This window comes from Oncorhynchus clarkii, chromosome 32 (assembly GCF_045791955.1).
Source record: "Oncorhynchus clarkii lewisi isolate Uvic-CL-2024 chromosome 32, UVic_Ocla_1.0, whole genome shotgun sequence".
NCBI classification, from domain to species: Eukaryota; Metazoa; Chordata; class Actinopteri; order Salmoniformes; family Salmonidae; genus Oncorhynchus; species Oncorhynchus clarkii.
The window spans coordinates 38,105,630-38,119,346 of NC_092178.1; the positions used below are offsets into that span (position 1 = coordinate 38,105,630).

General features: G+C 43.3%; 1 protein-coding gene across 1 annotated transcript; it reads left to right on the plus strand.

The window, feature by feature from the left end:
- The first annotated feature begins 940 nt into the window (after nt 1–940).
- Nucleotides 941–11,252, plus strand: LOC139392115 (ring finger protein 115b). Its single transcript, XM_071139832.1, has 10 exons — nt 941–1,072; nt 1,744–1,802; nt 2,061–2,121; nt 2,225–2,454; nt 8,865–8,933; nt 9,036–9,108; nt 9,215–9,308; nt 9,620–9,735; nt 10,049–10,177; nt 10,386–11,252. The coding sequence occupies exons 1-10, from the start codon at nt 995–997 to the stop codon at nt 10,416–10,418; spliced, it is 942 nt and encodes a 313-aa protein (XP_070995933.1). The 5' UTR covers nt 941–994; the 3' UTR covers nt 10,419–11,252.
- The last annotated feature ends 2,465 nt before the right edge of the window (nt 11,253–13,717 follow it).

Genomic DNA, 13,717 nt, shown 5'->3' on the forward strand with positions numbered 1-13,717 from the left:
CCATATTTTCAACATCCCTTTGGTCACCTCACCAATAGTGTCATTAGTCATCATGTCAGTAGCCTAACCTAAAATATTGTAGACCTATTACATCTAAAAATGAATATAGACAGAGCGTGTTATTCAGCTTTGTACACAATGTACAGTTTCTGACAATGACCTCTTCACTGGACTGATTTAAGATACTGTAGTCTTTCCTATAGACTCCCGGGAAGCTACATCCATGATGCAATTCTTGCTATCCTTTTAGTCATCACTTTTGCATGATCTATTATTACTGTTACTTTAAGGGCCAGTTTACCCCCGATGCTTAATCCTGGACTAAAAAGAATGCTCAATCTCTCCATTTAAATATGTTTTTAGTCCATCACACCTAGGCTTAAATCAGTGACAGGTAAAACCATTTTTTAGATGACCAGTATATTCTGTTGTTTTGGATAGTCACCTTGTTGTTGCCTACAATTGCAGATTTTGCCTCAACTATTTATTTCTAGGTTCAGTCGTTTTGGTCATTTGCAATAACTGAAATCGGTTCAGTTTACACAGTAAGGCACTTAAACCTATTTGTGCTATTTATTTGTTACATTAGTCGTATCATGGACATTTTGACGGGGAATCACAGCCCTATTTCTCCAATTTCAACAAAGTGTTGCAATTTTAGATTATTACAGCAGTCTACTAATCAATATATTGGCTAGAAGATCGCTGCAATAATCTTAAACAGCAGCGCTTGGTTGAAATTGGAGTAGTATGCATTTATAACCTCGGCGAATTATGATTAGAGCGATAATAAATAACAATTTGTTCAATAGCAGATACATTATTTTAAAATCTGGAAAATATATTGAATACATGTTTTACTTATTTAAAGTAAAAAGTAGCCTATAGCCTATGGGGGACTGTCCTGACCCTTTTGACAAGCGCCCTTACGCCTTCCGTTGGCTTGAGCTGCTACCATACCGACGTCAGTGACTGATTGTATGCTAGGGTGAAGATGGCGGAGGCAGCTGCGGCACAACAACACCGCTTTTTCTGTCACTGCTGTAAAGGTGAAATCGACCCTAAATTCCCAGTGAGTTGGTTCAAGTGCTTTTCTTACTTACTTTCCCGTCCGGTTCTGGACCGACGTTTCTGTATCACAAGTAGGCCTAGCTAGCAACGCCTCTTGAAATACATTATAAGAAAATACAACATTTGTATCTGAAACTGAATGTGACTGATTTACTGGAATATTTTCGTTATTAGAATAAGACTTTTTATAAGTGGTATTGCATGGAGAGCGGTTAGATTCATTGTTGTGAAAAAATATGGTGATCCAAATTTCGGGTTTGCGTCTTTGCCATATTTAGAAGCACTACTTTGTCGCCAACTGCATGTGAGAAACATTATTGCCGCATTCATGTGCTTGTGGCAACACGGAAACTCGGAAAAAGTACGACTTGCTAACTGGTTGAACGCGGCACGTGTAGCCTACTTTAACCAGTTAGCAAGTCGGAAATGTCCGGGTTTCCTAGTTCCGACTGTTATGGGAACGCGGCACATGCATGAAAAGGGGATGGATGGGTGCTTTGGCAGGGTGTCTCTTGTCCGCACACCACTTGACAGTTTGACGACCAGATTATTTAATGTTTTTTTTTTTTTTACATTGACATGAACGCGCATCCTAAAGTTAGTGGACAAGTATGTTCCTTTGTATTTTCACATCATAATGATTTGAAATATACATATTTTTTCCCCCTCAAGGAATTCACTTGCCCCAGGTGTGAGTCCGATTTCATTGAGGAGTTGTCAGAAGACTCCAGGTAAAATGTTACGTTTGTTTGCATGCTGTTCTGCTTATAGTGGGCCTATATTTGAATTGCAATGCCATAACTGGAGTATTTTAGGTATATTATTATGTGCAGTTGCTGATACATCTGATATAATATACATTAGATACATTCAATTATAAGACGTTTCAATAAAAAAAATATTGTATTTGCGTTTCTCTTAATGTGTTCATTTACAATAATTCAATTGACTCTTAAGTTTATGAGATTTATTTTGTCTTTGTCCTTCAGTCTCTTGGAGAACAGCAGCACTGCAGAGGCCAATGATGATGCAGGCACACTCTTTTCAGAGGTACCTACCTATATGTCCTCCCAAGTTATCTTGGTCTTTTTCTATCCTTTTCCTCATCTTCGACTTTAATCTGAATTTACTGGTCTGTTCTCCTTCCTCCAAGCTGTGGCAGCTGTTGTTTATGGAACGCTCTGCCCTCCTCTCGGACCCCTCCGCCTATGAGTCTGACCCGAGCCAACTACAGGCTGCCCCAGCCAGTGATGCAGTGGAGGACGAACTGGAGGGCCCTTCTGTGGACCCTGTGGGCACAGAGACTTTGGAGCCTGAACCGGAACGCCCCTCTCGCCCGCGTAGCCAGGGGAGGCGACAGTCCCGCGCGCCAGCAGTGGAGGGGTTAGTGGAGATGCCCAATTTCCCATCACTGATCTTGATCTGTCTACAGTGTAACGTCATTACCTTTATCCACTCACTCTCTATTATGGTTTTGCCCCATGCTTCAAGGTCCAGGCAGGTATAGCTTATGGCTTTTATTTCAGTTGGACCTAAAGCCACCTTAGTGGCAACGACCACTGATTTTGCACAGTTATCTGCCTCTCTATGGCAGTTTTTAGGAAGCTATTCTCACTACTCAAGAGCCTGTATTGATATTGAGTCCTTGTACTGTTGCATAATAACATCACATAACACCATTTCACGAATGGTGTTATATCGTCAAAGTTGTCCAAAATGAAATCTTTCCTTTCAGTTTATCACACACTATCATTTCACATATTAACTCCAATATACTGTATTTCAAATATTAATATACTATTTTGTACAAAAATGTATTACACTGTAATAACATAAGGGGATCCCAAACTTTTTTGGCTCACAACCCCATTTTGATATCTGAAAATTCTCACAACCCCAATCGTGAAAAAATAAATGTAGTTAACAACCAATGTTTTTTAATGTGGGGCTATGGCAGTCAATTGAAAAACATTCTTACAGTATTTCTGATTGTCTTCTCAACTCACCACCACATACCTTTTAATGTGGGGCTATGACAGTCAATTGCAAATTAGTCTGACATAATAACAACACTAAACAATGCATTAATTGCACTATAACGGTGACAAACGGTACCCACAAACTGTTACACCATACATAAAGCTGTCCAAAACCGCAGAGTCCCAACACCTTACCACTGCTACACCTGGCTATCAGCGGAGCCTTGTCTGGCAGCGAAACAGTTCATTCTGCCTCATTTATTGCCTTTAAAAAAAGCATAGCTGATATGGGTGACTTGCTTAAATAAATGTGCTTTCTACTGACAATTGAGATGTTCAAACTGGCATAAGGGGACAACGAACGGATAAAGAATCCATCTGTAATTTCGATTAAGACACTAATGAGCAAGCTAGGACGGATGTAGTCAATATAACTATTTGTTCAGCACTTTTGAAATGTACAGCGACAGAATTCAGAACATGGGCCGTTCTTACAGTGTTCTCCCTAAAAAAAAACAAGTCAGAACAGTAGGATAAATAAAGGGGGCATATAAGCAGACAATGAAAGCTCTTAGAATATTCGATGATTACATTTCTCTAAAACAGGCTGTAGGCTAAATGTGCACCACCAAGTCAGAACAGTAGGCTAAGCTATGAGGGGGAAAGGGAGCAAATCTTTTGGGTGAGGCACATGGGCTACTAACATCTTACAACACAACATATTATTACATATTATTACTTTCTTAGCTACAGTATACATATATCCCTGGCATATTGCAGCATTTATGCAGCAGCATACAATACATTTTTGGACTCACCTTGTTGTGCTGTGCTCATTTGAACAGGAAGGTGTGGCATCAAAGTCTGGCATTCTCTGGTTTTATAGTGCTTTCAAGACATCTGTGAACTCTGACAAAAACAAGGTCAAATCATGACGTCAGTGATCTTCAGGTCAAAGCTCTCGAAAGAGGCCCGAGTTTCCCACTTGGAATTATGAGTTGGATGGCCGTTCAAAACTTATTTTCCCAGTCAGAGGTAGTTTTTTTCAGAGTTTCCAGTTGTCTTGAACTAACTGAAGTCTGAGATTTCCCAGTTCCGAGTTTCCAGTTGTTTCGAACGCGTCAGAAGTCATGCTGGATTGAGAGCATGGCCATTGTTGAATGTTGATCCTTTTAAGCTTGGAAAAGAGACCCTTAAACCCAAACTTGGGCACTTCAAATAAAATGTTATTCGTCACATACACATGGTTAGCAGATGGTAATGTGAGTGTAGCGAAATGCTTGTGCTTCTAGTTCACAACAGTGCAGTAATATCTAACAAGTAATCTAACAATTCCACAACAACTCCTAATACACACAAATCTGAAGGGATGGAATAAGAAAATGCACATATAAATATATGGATGAGCGATGGCCGAGCGGCATAGGCAAGATGGTATAAGATACAGTATATACATATGAGATGAGTAATGTAAAATATGTAAACATTATTAAAGCGGTATTATTTAAAGTGACTAGTGATACATTTATTGAAGTGGCTGGAGTTGAGTCAGTATGTTGGCAGCAGCCACTCAATGTTAGTGGTGGCTGTTTAACAGTCTGATGGCCTTAGATAGAAGCTGTTTTTCAGTCTCTCAGTCCCAGCTTTGATGCACCTGTACTGACCTCGCCTTCTGGATGATAGCGGGGTGAACAGGCAGTGGCTCGGGTGGTTGTTGTCCTTGATGATCTTTATGGCCTCCCTGTGACATAGGGTGGTGTAGGTGTCCTGGAGGGCAGGTAGTTTGCCCCCGGTGATGCGTTGTGCAGACCTCACTACCCTCTGGAGAGCCTTGCGGTTGTGGGCGGAGCAGTTGCCGTACCAGGCTGTGATACAGCCCGACAGGATGCTCTCGGTTGTGCTTCTGTAAAAGTTTGTGAGTGCTTTTGGTGACAAGCCGAATTTCTTCAGCCTCCTGAGGTTGAAGAGGCGCTGCTGCGCCTTCTTCACAACGCCGTCTGTGTGGGTGGACCAATTCAGCTTGTCCGTGATGTGTATGCCAAGGAACTTAACTTACTACCCTCTCCACTACTGTCCCGTCGATGTGGATAGGGGGGTGCTCCCTCTGCTGTTTCCTGAAGTCCATGATCATCTCCTTTCTTTTGTTGACGTTGAGTGAGAGGTTATTTTCTTGACACCACACTCAGAGGGACCTCACCTCCTCCCTGTAGGCCGTCTCGTCGTTGTTGGTAATCAAGCCTACCACTGTAGTGTCGTCCGCAAACTTGATGATTGAGTTGGAGGCGTGCATGGCCACGCAGTCGTGGGTGAACAGGGAGTACAGGAGAGGGCTCAGAACGCACCCTTGTGGGGCCCCAGTGTTGAGGATCAGCGGTGTGGCGATGTTGTTACCTACCCTCACCACCTGGGGGCGGCCTGTCAGGAAGTCCAGTACCCTGTTGCACAGTGCGGGGTCGAGATCCAGGGTCTCAAGCTTAATGACAAGTTTGGAGGATACTATGGTGTTAAATGCTGAGCTGTAGTCAATGAACCGCATTCTCACATAGGTGTTCCTCTTGTCCAGATGGGTTAGGGCAGTGTGGTTGCGATTGCGTCGTCTGTGGACCTATTGGGGCGGTAAGCAAATTGGAGTGGGTCTAGGGTGTCAGGTAGGGTGGAGGTGATATGGTCCTTGACTAGTCTCTCAAAGCACTTCATGATGACGGAAGTGAGTGCTACGGGGTGGTCGTCGTTTAGCTCAGTTACCTTAGCTTTCTTGGGAACAGGAACAATGGTGGCCCTCTTGAAGCATGTGGGGACAGCAGACTGGGATAAGGATTGATTGAATATGTCCGTAAACACACCAGCCAGCTGGTCTGCGCATGCTCTGAGGACGCGGCTGGGGATGCCGTCTGGGCCTGCAGCCTTGCGAGGGTTAACACGTTTAAATGTTTTACTCACGTCGGCTGCAGTGAGGAAGAGTCCGCAGGTTTTGGGCGGGCTGTGTCAGTGGCACTGTATTGTCCTCAAAGCGAGCAAAGAAGTTATTTAGTTTGTCAGAGAGCAAGACATCCTGGCCCGCGACGGGGCTGGTTTTCTTTTTGTAATCCGTGATTGACTGTAGACCCTGCCACATACCTCTTGTGTCTGAGCCGTTGAATTGCGACTCTACTTTGTCACTATACTGACGCTTAGTTTGTTTGATTGCCTTACAGAGGGAATAGCTACACTGTTTGTATTCGGTCATGTTTCAGGTCACCTTGCCCTGGTTAAAAGCAGTAGTTTGCGCTTTCAGTTTCGCACGAATGCTGCCATCAATCCACGGTTTCTGGTTTGGGAATGTTTTAATAGTTGCTGTGGGTATGACATCGCCGATGCACTTTCTAATGAACTCGCTCACCGAATCAGCGTATTCGCCAATGCCGTTGTTGGACGCAATGCGGAACATATCCCAGTCCACGTGATTCGGACATATTCCCAGTCATCTTTCCATGGTTAAATGCGGTGGTTTGCGCTTTTTTGCGCGAATACCGCCATCCATCAGCGGTTTCTGGTTAGGGTAGGTTTTAATAGTCACAGTGGGTACAACATCTGCACTGCACTTCCTTATAAACTCACTCACTGAGTCAGCGTATAAATCAATGTTATTCTGTGAGGCTGCCCTGATTATTTCCCGGTCTGCGTGATCAAAACAATCTTGAAGCCTGTATTCCGATTGGTCAGACCAGCGTTGAATGGTTCTTGTCACGGTTACACCCTGTTTGCATTTTGGAGCTGCCTTACTCAAGAAAGCAAAAAAGAGACCATGGTTGTATGTGGTTTTATTAACTCAATATTTTTTGCAAACTGATATGTGACACTTATTAATGCAAAAATAACACGCAAAACAGGAAACACCCCCCCAAAAACAGGTGGCTCTAAACAGGTGGCTCTGCCCCACCTGCCCTGAATGACAGGTTGCCACTGTTTTTTTACAATCGAAGTTGGACCTACCTGCTGCAGTATATCTCAGAGATCTGTGCTCAGCCCTTTTGCAGCCAGTTGCTCTCGGTGCATCATAGAATGCATCCATATGGCAGAGGGAGACACATTCATAACTAGAGTGCAGAGGCCTGGAGCCCCATCTATGCAAAAGCCCACCATTCAATCCCATGGAATCTGTTTTTCACTGAACATCCCCTGTGCTGTTTCATGCTCGGGAATTGTTTTCATGTATAGCATCCCCCGACATGTATAGTGAACAAAAGTCAATGCATGGCAATCTTGGACCTCACACCTCACGTTTATTTGGAGAGCATAAGCTGGGGAGTTTTTGAGTCGTTCAGTCAGTTTACACTTGATTGCTAGCAATAGCATACATTCTTTGTTTAACAGTGTTATCTGACAAAATGATTGATGTGAGTTTCTGAGCCTCTGCCTCCCCACACATTGTTTTCACCATAACAGTTGCAGTCGGTAATATCAAAGTCTCTGTAATAGTGTGGTGTTTCATAATGTAGTGGGCCTAGCAATTTACTGTGGGAATGAGTCAAGTGCAACGGTCAAGTGCAGCCTTTTCCAATGATCAAAGGGCGCACTCTGGTTGAATTTTATCTTTTAGATTTCAATAATTTTCATTTATATTTTTAAGGTTAATCACATTACAATGATTTTGAGATACAAAGGTGATATTATAACAACAACAAAAAATTCCAGGATTTTGGAAATTCTCTCATGACCCCATTTTCATATCAGGCGACCCCTAGTTTGGGAACCGCTCAACATACGTTGTTACATGATATTACATTGTTATTACACTCAAATAGGTATTCTCTGTCCGTCGTGCCTTCAGAAAGTATTCATACCCCTTGACTTATTACACATTTTGTTGTGTTTACAGCCTGAATTCAAAATGGATTCAGTATTTCTTCTCTCTCACCCATCTACACACTATACCCCATAATGACAAAGTGAAAACATGTTTTTAGAAAATTGTGCAAAATTATTGAAAATTAAATACAGAAATATCAAATTTACTTAAGCATTCACATGACTGTCTATACATGTTAGAATCACCTTTGGCAGCGATTACAGCGCTGAGTCTTTCTGGGTAAGTCTCTAAGAACTTTCTTTCTACTCCTGGATTGTACAATATTTTTTGTTGTTGATCATTGCTAGACAGCCATTTGCAATCTTGCCATAGATTTTCAAGACAGTTTAAGTCAAAACTGTAACTAGGCCACTCAGGAACATTCAATGTAGTCTTGGTAAGCAGCTCCAGTGTATATTTGGGCTTGTGTTTTTAGGTTATTGTCCTGCTGAAAGGTGAATCTGTCTCACAGTGTCTGTTGGAAAGCAGGTTTATGCCTGTGCTTAGCTCTATTTCATTTATTTTTATCCTAAAGACTCCCTAGTCCTTGCCAATGACAAGCATGATGCAGCCACCACCATGCTTGAAAATAGGAAAAGTGGTATTCAGTGATATGTTGTTGGATTTGTACAGAGTTGAGGTAGTTGTTTAAAAAAATCATGTTAAACACTATTATTGCACACACAATGAGTCCATGCAACTTATTATGTGACTTGTTAAGCACATTTTTACTTCTGGACTTATTTAGGCATGCCATAACAAAGGGGTTGAATACTTATTGACTCAAGACATTTAAGCTTTTCATTTTTTAAAATTAATTTCTAAAAATGTCTTAAAACATCATTCCCCTTTGACATTATGGGATTTTGTGTGTAGGCTAGTGACACAAAATCTCAATTTTATCAATTTTAAATGTTCAGGCTGTAACACAAATTAAAGGCACTGTAGGTGCAAAAAAGATTGAATGTCTTTATCCTTTTCTACAGTATTGTGCAGCAGTTTTTGGCTGGCCTGTTTGCCAACAATGGAAATCCAGGTGTCGCACCAGCTACACTGTAAATAAGTATATATCTTTTTAACCTCAGAATTATTTTTGTTCATTACTTTGACTCTTAAGTAATTCTAAACATCTCTCTCTCTCTCTCGCTCACTCTCAGGTCTGGCATGTTCCATTCAAATCCAGGGGACTATGCCTGGGGTCAGGGAGGTCTAGACGCAGTTATCACAGAGGTCAGTGATGTCACCAGGCACAAAATCTTAAGATTGCGACTCAGCGTGCTGGCGTGATTAAAGCCATCTCTGTTTCTTCATTTCTCAATTCCCTCCACTCCTCTAGTTGTTAGGTCAGTTTGAGAGCACAGGTCCACCTCCTGCAGAGAAGGAGATGATCTCATCCCTCCCCACAGTCAACATCTCTCAAGAACAGACAGGTGGGTTCCAACCAAGCCGCAACACCAAACCCATAGGCTACCAGTTACAGCATCTATGGGAGAAGAGGGTGTGTATCTTGCTCAGTAGTAGTGTGCGTTATACCACCTGTCAAATAGATTCTCAAATTTGTGACTATTTTGTTGCATTCTGAAAAAGAAAAGGTGATGGCTTATTTGTTTTTTTCCTAAGGGGATCTTTACCCAGATCAGGCACCAATGCCAGCACTACTAGTCAATATTCTCTCTCTTTATTCTAAAATGTACACAATGAATGAACCCCCCCCCCCCCCCCCCCCGTACCTCTTCCTCAGACACAAGACTGGAGTGTCCAGTATGTAGGGAGGAGTACTCCGTGGGAGAGTCTGTCAAACAGCTGCCCTGCCTCCATTATTTCCACAGTGACTGCATAGTGCCATGGCTCAAACTGGTAAGCAGGGGGAGTGTTGGCTGGCAGTCAATAGGGGTTACAACACCACTATTTAATTTGCCATGGAAGGTAGGTTAGTTATTTTTTAATTGGGGTCACATATCTTGACGTGAGGTAGGGTATTTGGTTATGTTGCTCTGGATGTAACTTTGCGCCACACACAGGGGCAGTTTCCTGGACACAGATTAAGCCTAATCCTGGACTAAAAAGCAAGATCAATAGAACGTTTCCATTGAAAGCACTTGTTAGTCCAGTACTAGACTTAATCTGTTAAGCATGTTTTTCCAAGTCTGTTTGTGTATATCTCCCACAGCACGATACCTGTCCTGTGTGTCGTAAAAGTCTTGACGGCGTCGACCAGAGCATCCAGCCCCCACCAGAACCCCCAGAGCCCCCCCCTCCATCAGGACAGACCCTCAGGGGGAGAGACGGGCTATTTGAGGTTTAGGTCTCCCTCGCTTCTACTTCTCTGGCATCTCTTCTTCCCTTTTTTTTCTTCTGAACGAGGCTCACCTCTCCTCATGCCTCGTCATCCATCGCTCCTTCTTTGACCACACATTTATTGAAGAGACAGATTTCAATTCAACTGTGCCTCATTATCACAATTATGCTTGCTTCGAAAAATCACCTCACAATGCTTTCACCCACAGATCACTGTACATTTCCTGGGGAACTGTGATTGAGGTGAGAAATATCCAATATGCCTGCAATATAACCTCACCTGCAAATGGTTCCAACTGTTTTCTGACAAAATGTTATGGATTCAATTTGTCCCTTCGTAGAGGCATTTCACCTGTTCTGAATGTCTATTAAAAACAAATGAACTGACATCATTGAGCCATAGGGACGTGACAAATGTGATGAAATTAGGAGAGTTTGGGAAAATCCTGAAAGGTGAGCTGAACTCACTCTCTTGCATTGTTGATCTGGATAAGAGAATTTCCCTACTCTGTTCTCTCTGACCTGCTTTCTCCTGAAGGGTGTACTTGTTCACTTCATGGATTTGAAAGGAAATTACTGGTATATGGAAACTCCTAGGCCATGCCTAAACCAATCCAAAGCTTTTACATTTGTGGAGAGTCGTGAACGAATGCAAACTTCGGGAGGAAGGAGAGGTTATTGGGAATGCAACCACAGGGAGAATCTCAATTGCATACTTGCGTCCTCTCTACTTCTCAAAATCCATTGGAGGAGAGGATCAGAGGGGCGGGATCTTTGAAACTCTTCCCCCGTCTCCCACTTCCTCATATTAGTTAATAATGTCCACCTCTCTTTATGTCCCCTATTAAAGCCTAATGCTGTGTTCTTCACACTATCCACCTCCTTCCTGTTACATTATGCACTTTCCTAATGCATTAGTCTTTTACCTCTTTCTATCATTTTGATTTTGAATGATAAGTACAAGTCACAGCAACAAAAAAAAACATGTTTTTAATATTTAATATTTAATATTGATTTGCCTATATATGTATTGGTATGTACACTGCTCAAAAAAATAAAAGGGAACACTTAAACAACACAATGTAACTCCAAGTCAATCACACTTCTGTGAAATCAAACTGTCCACTTAGGAAGCAACACTGATTGACAATACATTTCACATGCTGTTGTGCAAATGGAATAGACAACAGGTGGAAATTATAGGCAATTAGCAAGACACCCCCAATAAAGGAGTGGTTCTGCAGGTGGTGACCACAGGACCACTTCTCAGTTCCTATGCTTCCTGGCTGATGTTTTGGTCACTTTTGAATGCTGGCGGTGCTTTCACTCTAGTGGTAGCATGAGACGGAGTCTACAACCCACACAAGTGGCTCAGGTAGTGCAGCTCATCCAGGATGGCACATCAATGCGAGCTGTGGCAAGAAGGTTTGCTGTGTCTGTCAGCGTAGTGTCCAGAGCATGGAGGCGCTACCAGGAGACAGGCCAGTACATCAGGAGATGTGGAGGAGGCTGTAGGAGGGCAACAACCCAGCAGCAGGACCGCTACCTCCGCCTTTGTGCAAGGAGGAGCAGGAGGAGCACTGCCAGAGCCCTGCAAAATGACCTCCAGCAGGCCCCAAATGTGCATGTGTCTGCTCAAACAGTCAGAAACAGACTCCATGAGGGTGGTATGAGGGCCCGACGTCTAGAGGTGGGGGTTGTGCTTACAGCCCAACACCGTGCAGGACGTTTGGCATTTGCCAGAGAACACCAAGATTGGCAAATTCGCCACTGGCGCCCTGTGCTCTTCACAGATGAAAGCAGGTTCACACTGAGCACGTGACAGACGTGACAGTCTGGAGACGCAGTGGAGAACGTTCTGCTGCCTGCAACATCCTCCAGCATGACCGGTTTGGTGGTGGGTCAGTCATGGTGTGGGGTGGCATTTCTTTGGGGGGCCGCACAGCCCTCCATGTGCTCGCCAGAGGTAGCCTGACTGCCATTAGGTACCGAGATGAGATCCTCAGACCCCTTGTGAGACTATATGCTGGTGCGGTTGGCCCTGGGTTCCTCCTGGGTTCCTCCTAATGCAAGACAATGCTAGACCTCATGTGGCTGGAGTGTGTCAGTAGTTCCTGCAAGAGGAAGGCATTGATGCTATGGACTGGCCCGCCCGTTCCCCAGACCTGAATCCAATTGAGCACATCTGGGACATCATGTCTCGCTCCATCCACCAACGCCACGTTGCACCACAGACTGTCCAGGAGTTGGCGGATGCTTTAGTCCAGGTCTGGGAGGAGATCCCTCAGGAGACCATCCGCCACCTCATCAGGAGCATGCCCAGGCGTTGTAGGGAGGTCATACAGGCACGTGGAGGCCACACACACACTGCTGAGCCTCATTTTGACTTGTTTTAAGGACATTACATCAAAGTTGGATCAGCCTGTCGTGTGGTTTTCCACTTTAATTTTGAGTGTGACTCCAAATCCAGAACTCCATGGGTTGATAAATTTGATTTCCATTGATAATTTGTGTGATTTTGTTGTCAGCACATTCAACTATGTAAAGAAAAAAGTATTTAATACAAATATTTAATTCATTCAGATCTAGGATGTGTTATTTTAGTGTTCCCTTTATTTTTTTGAGCAGTGTATATACTGTGGGACAAAAAAAGTATTTAGTCAGCCACCACTTGCGCAAGTTCTCCCACTTAAAAATTACGAGAGAGGACTGTAATTTTCGTCATAGGTACACTTCAACTATGACAGACAAAATGAGAAAAAAAATCCAGTAAAATGTTAATGAATTTATTTGCAAATTATAGTGGAAAATAAGTATTTGGTCAATAACAAAAGTTTATCTCAATACTTTGTTATATACCCTTTGTTGGCAATGACAGAGGTCAAACGTTTTCAGTAAATCTTCACACACTGTTGCTGGTATTTTGGCCCATTCCTCCATGCAGATCTCCTCTAGAGCAGTGATGTTTTGGGGCTGTTGCTGAGCAACACGGACTTTCAACTCCCTCCAAAGATTTTCTATGGGGTTGAGATCTGGAGACTGGCTAGGCCACTCCAGGACCTTGAAATGCTTCTTACGAAGCCACTCCTTCGTTGCCCGGGCGGTGTGTTTAGGATCATTGTCATGCTGAAAGACCCAGCCACGTTTCATCTTCAATGCCCTTGCTGATGGAAGGAGGTTTTCACTCAAAATCTCACGATACATGGCCCCATTCATTCTTTCCTTTACACGGATCAGTCGTCCTGGGCCCTTTGCAGAAAAACAGCCCCAAAGCATGATGTTTCCACCCCCATGCTTCACAGTAGGTATGGTGTTCTTTGGATGCAACTCAGCATTCTTTGTCCTCCAAACACGACAAGTTTAGTTTTTACCAAAAAGTTATATTTTGGTTTCATCTGAGCCATATGACATTCTCCCGGATCATCCAAATGCTCTCTAGCAAACTTCAGACGGGCCTGGACATGTCCTGGCTTAAGCACGGGGACACGTCTGGCACTGCAGGATTTGAGTCCCTGGCGGCGTAGTGTGTTACTGGTGGTAG

Coding starts and splice junctions, on each gene's coding strand:
- LOC139392115 (XM_071139832.1), top strand. CDS start 995: ATGGCGGAGGCAGCTGCGGCACAACAACACCGCTTTTTCTGTCACTGC. Junction 2,455..8,864: donor CGCGCGCCAGCAGTGGAGGG/GTTAGTGGAGAT, acceptor CCTTTTCTACAG/TATTGTGCAGCAGTTTTTGG. Junction 9,736..10,048: donor TAGTGCCATGGCTCAAACTG/GTAAGCAGGGGG, acceptor TATCTCCCACAG/CACGATACCTGTCCTGTGTG.